The sequence below is a fragment of the Larimichthys crocea genome, chromosome XXIV (assembly GCF_000972845.2).
Source record: "Larimichthys crocea isolate SSNF chromosome XXIV, L_crocea_2.0, whole genome shotgun sequence".
NCBI lineage: Eukaryota > Metazoa > Chordata > Actinopteri > Sciaenidae > Larimichthys > Larimichthys crocea.
In genome coordinates this window covers 5,293,722-5,307,937 of record NC_040034.1, presented here as the reverse complement: position 1 = coordinate 5,307,937, position 14,216 = coordinate 5,293,722, and the positions used below count along the sequence as shown (strand labels likewise).

The following is a 14,216-nucleotide window of genomic DNA, read 5'->3' as shown; positions in this document are numbered from 1 at the left end:
TCATTTTATCAGTCATTGTAATTCATTGTCATTTTATCAGTCATTGTAATTGTACAATATGTTTGTGTTGATTTGTTCTGTACACTGACATCTATTGCACGTCTGTCCGTCCTGGGAGAGGGATCCCTCCTCTGTGGCTCTTCCTGAGGTTTCTTCCACCTTTTTTCCCTGTTAAAGGTTTTTGTGGGCAAGTTTTTCCTCACTGGAACCGAGGGTCTAAGGACAGAGGGTGTCACTCCCTGTACAGATTGTAAAGCCTCAGAGGAAAATGGACTTTGTGACTTTGGGCTGTACAAATAAAATCGATCTGATTTAGAGAGTCACTGACACACAGTGAGTGTCAGCTGTGATCACAGATAGAAATGGTCCAGACTAATCTCTATTTTTTATGGTAAATACACTCATATGAGACTGACTGCAGCTCCACATGTTTACTCATTAACAGGTTCATTTCTTCATCTGAGCATCATAACGTCTCCGTCAGCCTTAATCTCAGCTGATAGAAGAGGAATAATGGAGTGGAGATACTGTGATGAGCTCTAAACCTGCACAGGTAATCTGAGAGATGACACTCAGGTGAGAGTAAACACAGAGTGTGTGTGCTGTTTGAATGATGGAGTGTGTTCAGAGAAACATGGAGGCAGAAGATCATCAAATATTAACCAGACTAAGTGCTGCTCCAACCGCTGACAGAGAGGATGATGGGATGGGTGGAGGTGTATCATGTTCCCGCTTTCCCAGTGCGCACACACACACACACACACACACACACACACACACACACACACAGCAGCCTCCATCAGGACAAAGAGAGGATAAGATTACTGCACAGGAAGCATGAACACGAGCCGACACTGCAGGGCCACGACGGACAAACACAGATACTCGATTACTTTACTGCACAGACCAGCATGCCACGTCATCATATTTACATCTATACATTTAAATTTTAGAAATCCCATCATGCTCTCTGTCGGCTTGTCACTCATGATGTAATCACTAACTCCTTCATGATGTGGTCGATAGTCAGCACACACAGTTTCACCCTGAGGAACACACACCTCATGTCTTACATGTTATGATTCTGTTCACTTCACTCCAAAAAATAAAAACTATAATCTACAGGTCTATGCTCTACAGGTCTATGCTCTGCAGGTCTATGCTCTGCAGGTCTATGCTCTGTATGTCTATGCTCTGAATGTCTATGCTCTGAATGTCTATGCTCTGCAGGTCTATGCTCTGCAGGTCTATGCTCTGTATGTCTATGCTCTGTATGTCTATGCTCTGCAGGTCTATGCTCTGTATGTCTATGCTCTGAATGTCTATGCTCTGAATGTCTATGCTCTGTATGTCTATGCTCTGCAGGTCTATGCTCTGTATGTCTATGCTCTGTATGTCTATGCTCTGCAGGTCTATGCTCTGTATGTCTATGCTCTGCATGTCTATGCTCTGCAGGTCTATGCTCTGTATGTCTATGCTCTGCATGTCTATGCTCTGCAGGTCTATGCTCTGTATGTCTATGCTCTGCAGGTCTATGCTCTGCAGGTCTATGCTCTGTATGTCTATGCTCTGTATGTCTATGCTCTACAGGTCTATGCTCTGTATGTCTATGCTCTGCATGTCTATGCTCTGCAGGTCTATGCTCTGCAGGTCTATGCTCTGCAGGTCTATGCTTTGTTTACAGAGAGAGCGGCTGCATGTATGACTCAGCAGGAAGCTGACCATGAAAGGTCGAAGTCACAATATATGACATCATACTGTACCGCCTCCTTTAAGGTAACTCCAACATAAACTCCAACATAAACTCCAACATAAACTCCAGCCTAAACTCCAACCTAAACTCCAATCTAAACTCCAGCCTAAACTCCAACCTAAACTCCAGTCTAAACTGGAGTGGACTGATCGTAGACAGAGAGACATGATGAGTCATTAATTAATTAATTAATTGAGTAATCTGTCATTTGTTTTACAGTGAACTGATTCATCTCAACAAATTTATCTGACTGTGACAGAAACAGTGAAAGTAGCAGATCTTCACGTTTAGAGAGTCTAAATAACACACACACAGACACACACACACACACACACACACACACACACACATACACAGACACACACACACACAGACACACACACACACACCATGAGCCACAGAGCGCGGTGAGGTGACCGAGGTCAGGTGACAGGAAGTGGGCGTGGCACGATGGCGGACACAGGTGTGGCCTCTCGCTCTTCCTTCCACTCTCACACAAACACACACTGACGGGAGCTGAAAGGCATCATGGGTAAATGTGATGAGGCTGTGTCGCCATGCAGCAGCAGCAGCGAGGCCATTCAGAGCAACGGTTACCACGGTTACCAGCATCACCATCATAACATTACCACTGTACCGAGGTTAGAGAAACATGCAGCACCTTTTTGGGCTTCACTCCTCGCTGCGTGGTCGGAGGAAAGAAGGGAAGGAAGTGAGGAAGGAAGTGAGGAAGGAAGTGAGGAAGGAAGGAGGATAAGGAAGGAGGATAAGGAAGAAAGGGTGGAGGTTAAAGGTCAAGAGTTTGTCAGAGGCATGCTGGAGGTGACGGGGGCTGACGGTGCTCCTGACTGGTGGATCAAAGACCTCAATCAATTATATATGAACACACACACACAGAAATATAAAACATGTAAATAAATGTGACTCAGCAGAACAGCTGATGTTTATGAGGAAGAGGCGCCCTCTGCTGGTCAGATATGAAAACATCTTCAGAATTTTCTCTAATTTGTTAAATTTATTAGAATTAAAAAAGAAAAAGTTTAAAGTGTATATTTATTCTCCTCCACCAGTTTGCAACATTTAAATATCTGGATGATTCAGATTTTAATTATAGTTATATAATTAGTTAGAGTTAATTAGTTAGAGTTATAACGAGCAACAGAAACTCAAAGCTGCAGAAAGTCACACCACAGTCTGTGCTTCATGCTGAGAAGGCGTGTGTGTGTGTGTGTGTGTGTGTGTGTGTGTGTGTGTGTGTGTGTGTCACAGGTCAGCCTGATCTGACTCACCAGTTTGGTGGATTTGGGCGTCTCCTGGATTTCTGCAGAGATAAAAAGACAAAGACAAACTTTGACGTCATCGTCTTTTCTTGAAGTTCCCTCGAGGATCGTGCTGCACACGGGCTGACAACACACCCTGCGAGCTGTGTGTGTCAGACTCCACCGTGTCACTGTAACGTAACTTTACCTTTAATTTGTCTAAAAGCAGCATGTGAGCTGAAAGAAGTTCACTTGATCATTGTTCCATAATGTTCTGTCACATGGAAACGACCTGTCCTCAGTCATGTATGACATCATAACTCAGATGAAGACAGACATGTTACATATTTCATGTCTGAGTCACCTGATGCGTCATCAATGAATGATAACTTATGAATAACCTCTTCTATGTGCAAAGTGTCGAGGCTTTAACTTCCTGTCTGCAGCAGGAAGTCACTAAACTGAATACAACGCACCGTCACACAAACACCAAACACAGCGAGGCGTAACCATGGAAACAGTGCAGCTCCATCCTCTGGTGGATGAAACATATCAGTGACCATGTGGAAAGTGTTTCCATTCATCATCCAGACACAGTTATCATTCCTATTAAATACTGGTTATGAAGCGACGTGTGCTCAGATTGTTTCTTCAGTATTGAATTCATTTGTCAGGATTACTGCGACTCCTTCCGTGTCCGTGAAGTCAGCTGACACTGTTCAAACAAACGCCTGCAGGCGTGAGGACGGAGGACATGTTGTGCTGTTAAGTTTAGCTCGTGGACACATTGAGGGATTCAAACCAACAACCCTGCACTATCTGTCGGTACCACATGAACTCTTCATGAACAGAAACACAGTGACTTACAGTGTGGGAGCAGGCAGGGCTGCGCTGCCTTGCTGAAGGGCACGTAGTCAGTGATGTGCTGCTGTCTGAGCATCAGTGTGGAAACAAATGACACAAAGGTGGAACAGCCAATCAGGAGAGAGCTAGCCAGATGCTGAGGTGTGTGCCGTACTTCACACACAGAATACTGAAACCTCTCTGTGAATGACGACCAAGGACGGACCGTAACCATCTGAACGTGTGTGTGTGTGTGTGTGTGTGTGTGTGTGTGTGTGTGTCCTCACCTCGTCTGGGAACCTTGCCGGTGCCGGGCTCAGGAGTCTCCGGAGACGTGGTGTCGGCGCCGTCATCGACGAGCTGGATCTGAGACAGACACACACACAGTCGGCCATGTTTCGTTTATTGATGTTCATTCAAACACAGCATCTCAGAGTGAGTCTGCAGTTTTCTGTCTCCATGGGAACCTCTGAGACTGTCAGGGTCAGACAGTCTTTTAAAGTCATAATGAAGAGGATTAGTAACACGACACCTGATCGATACACAGATCACAGGTATCATTCACACCATGAAGCTCTCCATCCAACCCTCACGACGGTCATGACTCTGAGCATAGACTGAAGGACAGAGATGGAGCATACAGGCGGCTGAGAGGAGCTTCCTCCGCCCGACTCCGCCTTGAAGACAGTGAGGAGCTCCTTCATGTCAGGAGGAGTCAGCTGCTTCAACACCTGATCAGGATCCTCCTGTGCGCCTCTCTTTGGAGGTGTTCAGTGTTCACCCAAACACCTGTCTTCTTGTCTCCTCTGTCCTTGTCTCCTCCACTCACATCTACAGTGAGAAGGACTGAGAAACAAGAAGAGGAGGCAAGGGAAGGAAACGACAGTCTGATATTTGTCTGTCCCCTCCAGGCCACTGTAGTGGACACAGACGAGGCTTTGCAGTAATTCTCAAAGGAAGGATGAGCGGCCACCTGAACACACACCTGAACACACACCTGAACACACCGCGTCAAGACAGGCGTCATCAAACCTTTCCTTTCTCACCTGTGACTGTCTCACAAATATCCCATGATTCTCCTCGCAGGTGAAGTAGCGCTTGCCCTGCACCGTGCCGTCGTTCTTGCCCTTGGCCTCGTCCAGGATGACTCCGACCCATTTCCCCGAGGCGAACAGCGTGTTGCCGATGTAGGCCACCGTGCCGCGCTGCCCTTTACCGATCACCTCCACCAGGGAGCCCACTTTGACGGGCCGACCACCTCCGTCAGAGCTCATCCTGCTGCTGCCACTGCTGGTGGTCTGATGAGAGACAGACAGGCAGGGAGACAGGGACACAGACAGGGAGAGAGAGGCAGACAGACAGACAGACAGACAGACAGACAGACAGACAGGGTTACTATCTTCAGAGAAAACAGTCACATGTTCTGGCTGACCATGTGACCAACATCTCTGTGCAATAAACAAATGTGACCTCACTAAAAAGAAACATTTGAATCCATTCAAGATAATTCATGTTACTTTTGATCCTTTCTGTGTCTTTATGAACTAAAATAACGTTTTATTGTTTAACTCCATGAGAACTGTTTCTGTACAGCAGTAACTGAGTCTGCAGGCAGTAGACAGAGACATGAGGAGTCCCTCAGTATCAAAACGACCGACCAAGAAACATTTGTCAAAAAATACATTTTCAAACAGCTCTCGTGGCCACAAATGTCACTCTACAGAAATAATTTCTACATAGAAACGTAGGAAACTTCGTGGGCTACGCAGCGATATCACTGCTGAAGCTGTCAGACTTATAGTTTTGTCGGGAGACGCACTGATGCTCCAGGATCACCCACCGACAGCCCCATCTACTCCCATGTAAACTGGAGAGGAGAAATTTCCCAAAGGAGCACGGGGCACCTGTTCTTTCTCTCTCTCCCCAGGTCACATTTTTTAACTTCACACACTGAAATTCAGCATTCACATGGTCGACAAGATGAGGATGCTCACGGTCATTTGGGCTTTTTGATACCACCTACCGTTTGGCATTAGTGTCCACTAGTTGGAGGGGCTTCATTTAGAGATTTTCTGTGTCTCTCAGCAGTCACTCACACACAGACAGAGCACAGCTGCAGTTAATTGCTCTGACCTGCAGCTGACCCTGGTTGCTCGGCAACCTCAAGCTGCCTTTGACTGACTTTAAGTCTCTGTGCTGCTGCAGTGTCAGTAATAATGTCTGTCAGACACACACACACATTTACACACATTTATTTACACAGTTTAGAGTTTAATGACTTATTCTTACGTACATGAATTAAACAAACTTGTTAGAAGGCTGCTGTGGATTTAGTTTGTCAGTTTTTAAATGAGTCATTCACAGCTTCATGTAACGATTGTCACAACGTTAAAGTAACCATAGGAGCCACTGTAAACAGACTACAGCATGAAGATGTTTACTGGATATTTAAATGAAGCTGGTTTCAGGTCAGAGCACACACACACACACACACACACACACACACACACACACACACACACACACAGTAAAGCTTCGTCCTTCGCTCGCTCTGAATGTCACTGCATGTTTAAATGTCACCTTCATCGCCGTGGAGACACATTTTTGTGTTCATTCCACGGCGACCATCGATGCAGTCCAACAAACCGCACAGTGAAACATTCAAACGGGGCCACGAGATAATCCTCCATAACCCAGTTTACTGTGTGATGTCCCAGGAGTGATGGTGACTCAGCAGAACAGCAGGGATGAGCAGATATTACTGAGCATGCTCAGACACTGTGTGTGCTGCTGTTCAACAACACACCAACTGGCACACGGCAAACGTTAACGTGACGCTTCACACACAGGTGAGACACACACCTGAGACTCACCTGTTCTATATGATCAAACTAAGGCTGCGTTCAGCCTCAGAATCCACCTGAACAGACCAATCAGAATCCTCCGTGTCTGTGAGGTGAAGCCACAAACTGCAGTTCCTCTTGAGGCTGGTTTTAGAACTGAGTCAGTCTCCATAAGTCCCCATGTCCAAATGTGTGACGTCACACACGCCGTCCATCCTTGTACTGTATATACAATACAATAAAAAATCCACTAAAAGTTAAAAGGAGTGTTTTCAGGCTGTGGACATGAGAAGAAAAAGACTACCGTTCTCCATTTCGGTCAAAAGACATAAAACCTACAACACCCAGAATGCACTGCACCAGATCATTAAAACCAGCTCATATTACAGCCAAACAGAGCCTTTGTGGCAGCTAGTTTAAACGGTTTGATCTGATTACTTATTGATGTTGGTGAATCTTGAACAGAACCGGCTCCAGAACCAGAGCTAACATGGTGTTAAAGGTGTCCTCCTGATCCACACGGCTCTTCCTCCACTTATCATGTCGCTGTCGTGGATGGATGTTTGCTTGGCGCCTGCATGAACTGAAAAACTACATTCAGGTGTGGAGTTTGCATGTTCCCTCCATCTCTCCAGGTTCTCTCCAGATTCTCTCCAAGTTCTCTCCAAGTTCTCTCCGTTCTCTCCAGATTCTCTCCAGGTTCTCTCCAGATTCTCTCCGTTCTCTCCAGATTCTCTCCAAGTTCTCTCCAAGTTCTCTCCAGATTCTCTCCAAGTTCGCTCCAGATTCTCTCCAAGTTCGCTCCAGATTCTTTCCAGGTTTTCTCCAGATTCTCTCCCAGTTCTCTCCAGGTTCTCTCCAAGTTCTCCCCAGGTTCTCTCCAAGTTCTCTCCAAGTTCTCTCCAGGTTCTCTCCAAGTTCTCTCCAGATTCTCTCCAGGTTCTCTCCAAGTTCTCTCCAGATTCTCTCCAGGTTCTCTCCAAGTTCTCTCCAGATTCTCTCCAAGTTCTCTCCAGGTTCTCTCCAGGTTCTCTCCAGGTTCTCTCCAGATTCTCTCCAGATTCTTTCCAGGTTCTCTCCAGATTCTCTCCAGGTTCTCTCCAGGTTCTCTCCAGATTCTCTCTAGGTTCTCTCCAAGTTCTCCCCATATTCTCTCCAAGTTCTCCCCAGGTTCTCTCCAAGTTCTCTCCAGATTCTCTCCAGGTTCTCTCCAGATTCTCTCCATATTCTCTCCAAGTTCTCTCCAGGTTCTCGCCGGGTTCCTCCCACAGTCCAAACACATGAACCTGAACAGGTGAACTGTGGCTCTGTAGGTGTGACTGGTTGTTTGTCTCTGTGATGGACTCAGACATGTCCATCTGTCTACCCAGAATCAGAAGTGATAGGCCCCAGCCCACCATGATGACGATGATGATGGCGATGACGATGATGATAACGACAATGACGATGATGACGACGATAACGACAATGGCGATGATGAAGACGATGACAATGACAACGATGACAATGACGATGATGACGACGATGATGACGATAACGACAATGGCGATGATGACGACGATGACAATGACGATGATGACGACAATGACAATGACGACGATGACGATGATAACGACAATGGCGATGATGACAACGATGACAATGACGATGATGACGACGATGACAATGACGACGATGACAATGACGACGATGACAATGACGATGATGATGACGATGATGACGATAACGACAATGACGATAACGACAATGACGATGATGACGATGATGACAGTGACGATGACAGTGACGATGACGACAATGACGATGATGACGACGATGACAATGATGATGACGATGACAATGACGATGATGACGACGATGACAATGATGATGACGATGACAATGACGATGATGACGACGATGATGACGACAATGACGATGATGACGACGATGATGACGATAACGACAATGACGATGATGACGACGATGACAATGATGATGACGATGACAATGACGATGATGACGACGATGACAATGATGATGACGATGACAATGACGATGATGACGACGATGATGACGACAATGACGATGATGACGACGATGATGACGATAACGACAATGACGATGATGACGACGATGACAATGACGATGACAGTGACGATGACGATAACGACAATGACGATGATGACGACGATGACAATGATGATGACGATGACAATGACGATGATGACGACAATGACAATGACGATGACGATGATGACAATGACGATGATGACGACGACGATAACGACAATGACGACGATGATGACAATGACGATGATGATGACGACGACGATAACGACAATGACGACGACGATGACAATGACGACAATGACGATGACAGTGACAATGACGATAATGACAATGACGACGATGATGATGGCTTACAGATGATGGATGGATGTGGTGTTGTGTCCCTGTGGTGGTCGCCTCCCCTCCTCAGCTCCTCAGTCTGAGTTCACGTTGGAACATACAGAGCTTTGTTCAACATAAGCTCAGAGCTGCTGTCACGTCTTAAGAGGCACTTTAAACCTCGAACAGCCGCTGAACCACGGACGTTAAGAAAACGTGAGCTACAAACACACACACATTTTATCCACATCAACGCTTCACACGTGTAGCTGCACTTCCTCCAACATGAAGAAGGATAATTAGCCTCGCTCATCATTTATGACCAACATGGAGAGAAACATCTGAACTGTGCAGCAGACGAGACAGAACTTCTGTTTAAAGCTGCTGCTCAAACACATCCATCTACCCATCATCCGCTCCTTATCATCCACCCATCATCCGCCCATCATCCGCCCATCATCCGCCCATCATCCACCCATCATCCGCCCATCATCCATCCATCATCTGCCCATCATCCACCTATCATCCACCCATCATCCGACCATCATCCACCCATCATGTAACAAGCACAGACGTCTGGCTCCAGCTAACAGTCTGTAATGAATCATTGGTTGTTGTTCACCATGTGCTGAAGCTGAGCAGACCGAGGACGACCTGCTGAATTATTTAGTGCCACTCTACTCTCCATACACATACACACACACACACACACACACACACACACACAGCTGATACAGCCTCATCAGCTGCACTGTGAAGACGCTGACGGTCACACACGTGTGTTTGACACACTGTCGTCATGTTAATGTGTGTGTCCACATGATGTCATCGTCCTGACTCACAGACGCATGACGAACAGGAAGTCTCGTTGGATCATCTGCTGAACCTACAACCTGCTGTCAGATGTCACAGAGCTGACTGAAGCTGTGAACAGAACCGTGAACAGAACCTGGAGCGGCGTCTGAGCTGAACAAAGAGTCAGACAGGAGAGCAGCACTGACAGTGTCAACCTAACAGTGACGCACCGAGCTGAAGGCAAACACTCACCCGGGTGTAGGTGCTCCTCCGAGTCTGAGCCATGTTTCCTGATCTGTGTCGTCTGAGGCAGAGCCTCCGCCAGACAGAAGGGGGTCGAGGAGACGGGTGGTGGTGGTGGTGGTGGTGGTGGTGGTGGTGGTGGGGTCTCTTCACAGAATCACACCATCTCTCTCCTGACCAGCTCTCTGAACGCCGGCCGGAGCGTCTGGCTCTGTCAGAAAGTTTCTGAAGGCTCGGTCGGTGCTGATCCAACACCTCCTCCTCCAATGAATGGACCAGAAGAAAACAGCAGAGCGAGGCCGGGCTCGGCTCAGCTCAGCTCGGCGTGCTGCGAGTGCATCAGCTGAGCGCTGCGCTAGTGTCTGCAGGAGGGAGGGAGGGTTAGGCCCAGACTGAGGTGCTGGGTCCTAAAGCCTGCAAATATGTGTCTCAGAAGCTGGTCAAAATAAAGCAGACAGTCATCAATGGCGTGCATGGCGTGCTCGTCATGATGCACAGTGGATCAGAGCTCATCAAACATGAGAACACAGCAGTTACTGATGAGCAGCCCTCCTGTAAGGTGATCAGCACACACTGTCACAGTTCTGTCTTCTGCTCTGATGAACACTCACACACACTATGTGCTGTTTCATTGTGGCTCAACACAAAAGGTTCAGGTGACGGGCCGGGACGCAGAAGCCGGTACCCGAGCGAGGATTAGCTCTGCTTTATCAGCTTTTATCAGCTCGCTGCACAGCCGGGCCTCTTTCAGTTTAAACTCTCACTGCAGAGCGAGCACAGCGTCACAACTGAAGGGAACTCAGCCTTCAGGACGGAGGAGTGACACTTCAACAACCAGGACAACAGACTGCAGCTCACAGTGACACACTGACAAAAGTTCTGCTCGTTCTGGATGTTTACAGACACAAAACGAACCTCTGCAGTCTCTTTGCAGCCTTTTATGCAAATGACGAAGGCAGAACTAAAAGAGGGGGAGTGTGGAGGGGAGGAAGGGGGAGAGAGGGAGCCCTCAGCAAAACAATGAGGAGGCGACCAGCAGACAGCCAGAACTAAAGAACCTCCTCCCACCACAAAACCAGGACAGCAACGGAGGAAGAGGCGTCACCGGCGTCACCACGGTCCACCTCAGCCGGTCTGCAGGTCGAGCAGGAACACGCCGACATCACGACACAAGGTAAGGATGAACGCTGACGTCCTCGAAGAGGATTCCAACTGTTTATGGAAAAGATGACTGAAGTAGAAATGTAAGCTGCTGTGTCAAGGTGTCATCAAGGTGTCACCACGGTGTCACCACGGTACCAATTCATAGGTACGTCACAAAGAGCAGAGTTTCATTAAGACTGCAATAATTAGCTTAATCTGATTTTTAATTAAGTCAGTGATTAATAATTTGTTTAACTAATGATCAATGCAGAAAGTCTTCAGATTTATTCAGGTGTGCTCACTAGTTCATAATCAGTTTGTTATTTACCTGACAAATGGACATTTCAGTAATATTTTATATTTTATGAAGATCACTAAAGTTTGTTTAATTCAAACAGCAAAATATTTAATAATCAGTTTAAATGTTAATATTTGTTAGACCTAGAAAATAGAGTGTGCCTGACTCTGGCCTGTCGTGCCCATACATTAAGTGTGTGTGCTTGTCTGTTTTACAAAGACTTTTATTTTGAAGGGACTCTTATTTTGAAAGACTAGTTGGCTGTCTCTCTTTCTATCTCTTTGTGAAGGGGATAAAATGGCCAACATTCAAACTGTATTATTGACAGTCATTGTTATTGTACAGACAGTTCAATTAAGTTAATCACAGGCTTTGGTAGCCAAGCAACCAGGGCCAGATGGAGCCCACCAATCACAGCAGAGCAATTATCTGCAGCTGTGCTCTGTCTGTGTGAGTGACTGCCGAGAGACACAGAAAATTTCAAAAGTGACCCCCGAACTAGTGCCCACTAATGCCAAACGGTAGAGCGTATCACTGTGAACATCCTGAGCTCTTCCTGAACGTCTACATATATAATTTATGTAGCTAAAGTGAAGACTTGTGACCTGTAGAGCGATTCAAAAAAACTGTTTGTCTCCTTTCCTCCAGAAATTTCTCCTCTCCAGTTTACATGGGAGTAGATGGGGCTGTCGGTGGGTGATCCTGGCGCATCAGTGCGTCTCCCGCCAAAACTATAAGTCTGACAGCTTCAGCAGTGATATCGCTGCGTAGCCCACGAATTTTCCTACGTTTCTATGTATGAATTATATCTGTAGAGTGACATTTGTGGCCACGAGAGCCGTTTGTATTTTTTGACAAATGTTTCTCTCCCTCTCCACTCTAGCTCGGAAACATTCTACCAATACACACCCATTGTAAACTTTGCCGTAGTTTTTGGTGATTTTTGGTGAAACCGTTTGGTGAAACTCTGAGAAAAGTCACAGCACACCATTCCTGGCTGAGACGGTCGATTTGAGACCTTTTTTGTGTATGTGCGACCAAAACTGAGGGAGGAGTATAATAATAAAGCCAGGGTAAAGGTTAAAATAGAAATATATCCGTAATCTAACGTGACACGTTCACGGTAACGAGAGAAACGATCAATAATTAATTTAAATGTGACGACATGTTTCAGCTCAGTTGGTCATTTATTATTTAAAGTACATCTGATACAAATTTCATATTCCACATAATTATTAATCCTAAAATATATAAAATGATATGAATGTTTAGTCTGACGTGTGATGACACATTCATCAAACTACACGAGAAATTAATACAAATAAATCAATATTATCAATTATTATTATTATATTACAGGTCAGACATAATTCAATATCATATCATCATGTATGGAGAGCTTGAGATATAGATAGAAGATACACCACATTGACATACTCGATATATGTGGTCTATATATAGTATACACCACACATACAATATATATAGAGATATATCATATCCATATTTACAAGATATATATTAGATATCTAATATATGTATATATATATGTATATTATTATATATATATATATAATATAATATTATAAACTATATATATATTATATAATATATAATATGTTATATATATGTATATATCATTTAATTTATGTGTGTTATATATATATATATATAATATATTATATATATGTATACATATCTATATATGTGTATATATATATATATCTATATCTATATATTTATATATCTTATATATATATATATATATACACCACAGACAGCAGCCGTTAGCCTCAGCTAGCTGCCTCAATAATAACGAGCTCAACACACACACACACACACACACACACACACACACACACAGACAGACAGACAGGTGTGTGTGTGTGTGTTTTTCATTCACCGTCCAGGTGACACGTCACGGTAAATCTCACCTTTATGTCGACGTGAATCAGCTAACGGCTCCGCTCGGTCCTCACCGGAAACATCCATACATGGAGCTCTGCACCGGACACATCCGCCCGAGCTGTCCGAGCTGCTGCCTGATCCGGCGGCCTCACAGAGCCGGAGCAGCCCGGTGCCTCTGACCCCGTGTGTGTGTGTTCAGGCTGAGATTATATATTTGTATTATTAGGTTAATACGTTCATTATTTTTCCATGTGAAGCATCATTTACATATTATACTGTTTCATTATAATTAGAATATTTCCTTATGTAAATGAAAGAGGACAGAGAATGTGGAGACAGATGAATTCATTAAAGAACAGAGTGAGCACAGACAGAACCTCATGGCTCTGACCCGTTAGTATCAGGTTCAGTTTGCTGGCACGGTGCTCGGCCTCTGGTCTCTCCTCTGCTCTCATAAAGAAACTTGTTCTTCCTGTTTACCTGAACAGGTGCTGTGTTAGAGGACAAGACCACAGACCACATGACACACGTGACGTGAACATGTGACAGGAGGTCAGGAGCAGGAGAAGGGAAGTGAACGTTTATTTATAGATGAAAAGTTGAAGTAGAAACCAGACGTGCAGCTCTGCACGTACCATCAGGACCCAGCCGACCCGGCTCAGCTTCATTCTCAGTGTGAATACCTGGAACCAGTTCAGAACCAGTTCAGAACCAGAGGATGTCATGGTACCACAGTTTGAGAACCAGTGCTCTGATAGAAT

General features: G+C 45.4%; 1 protein-coding gene across 9 annotated transcripts in view; it reads right to left on the bottom strand.

Annotated features, from left to right (window-relative positions):
* The window catches only part of dctn1b (dynactin 1b), a 29,031-nt gene extending 15,405 nt beyond the window's left edge, over window positions 1-13,626 (bottom strand). For 4 of the 9 annotated variants that reach the window (XM_027274631.1, XM_027274632.1, XM_027274633.1 and 1 more), the window contains exons 1-5: window positions 10,116-10,422; window positions 4,902-5,153; window positions 4,143-4,221; window positions 3,043-3,074; window positions 2,391-2,435 (exon numbers count right to left, since the gene is read on the bottom strand). In XM_027274631.1, coding sequence (XP_027130432.1) covers window positions 2,391-2,435; window positions 3,043-3,074; window positions 4,143-4,221; window positions 4,902-5,153; window positions 10,116-10,148 — 441 coding nt within the window. In that variant the 5' untranslated portion in view covers window positions 10,149-10,422. Of the gene's footprint in view, window positions 1-2,390; window positions 2,436-3,042; window positions 3,075-4,142; window positions 4,222-4,901; window positions 5,154-10,115; window positions 10,423-13,481 lie in introns of those variants that run through there. The other 5 variants (XM_027274634.1, XM_027274636.1, XM_027274638.1 and 2 more) reach the window with 3 other exon arrangements.
* Window positions 13,627-14,216: the final 590 nt, after the last annotated feature.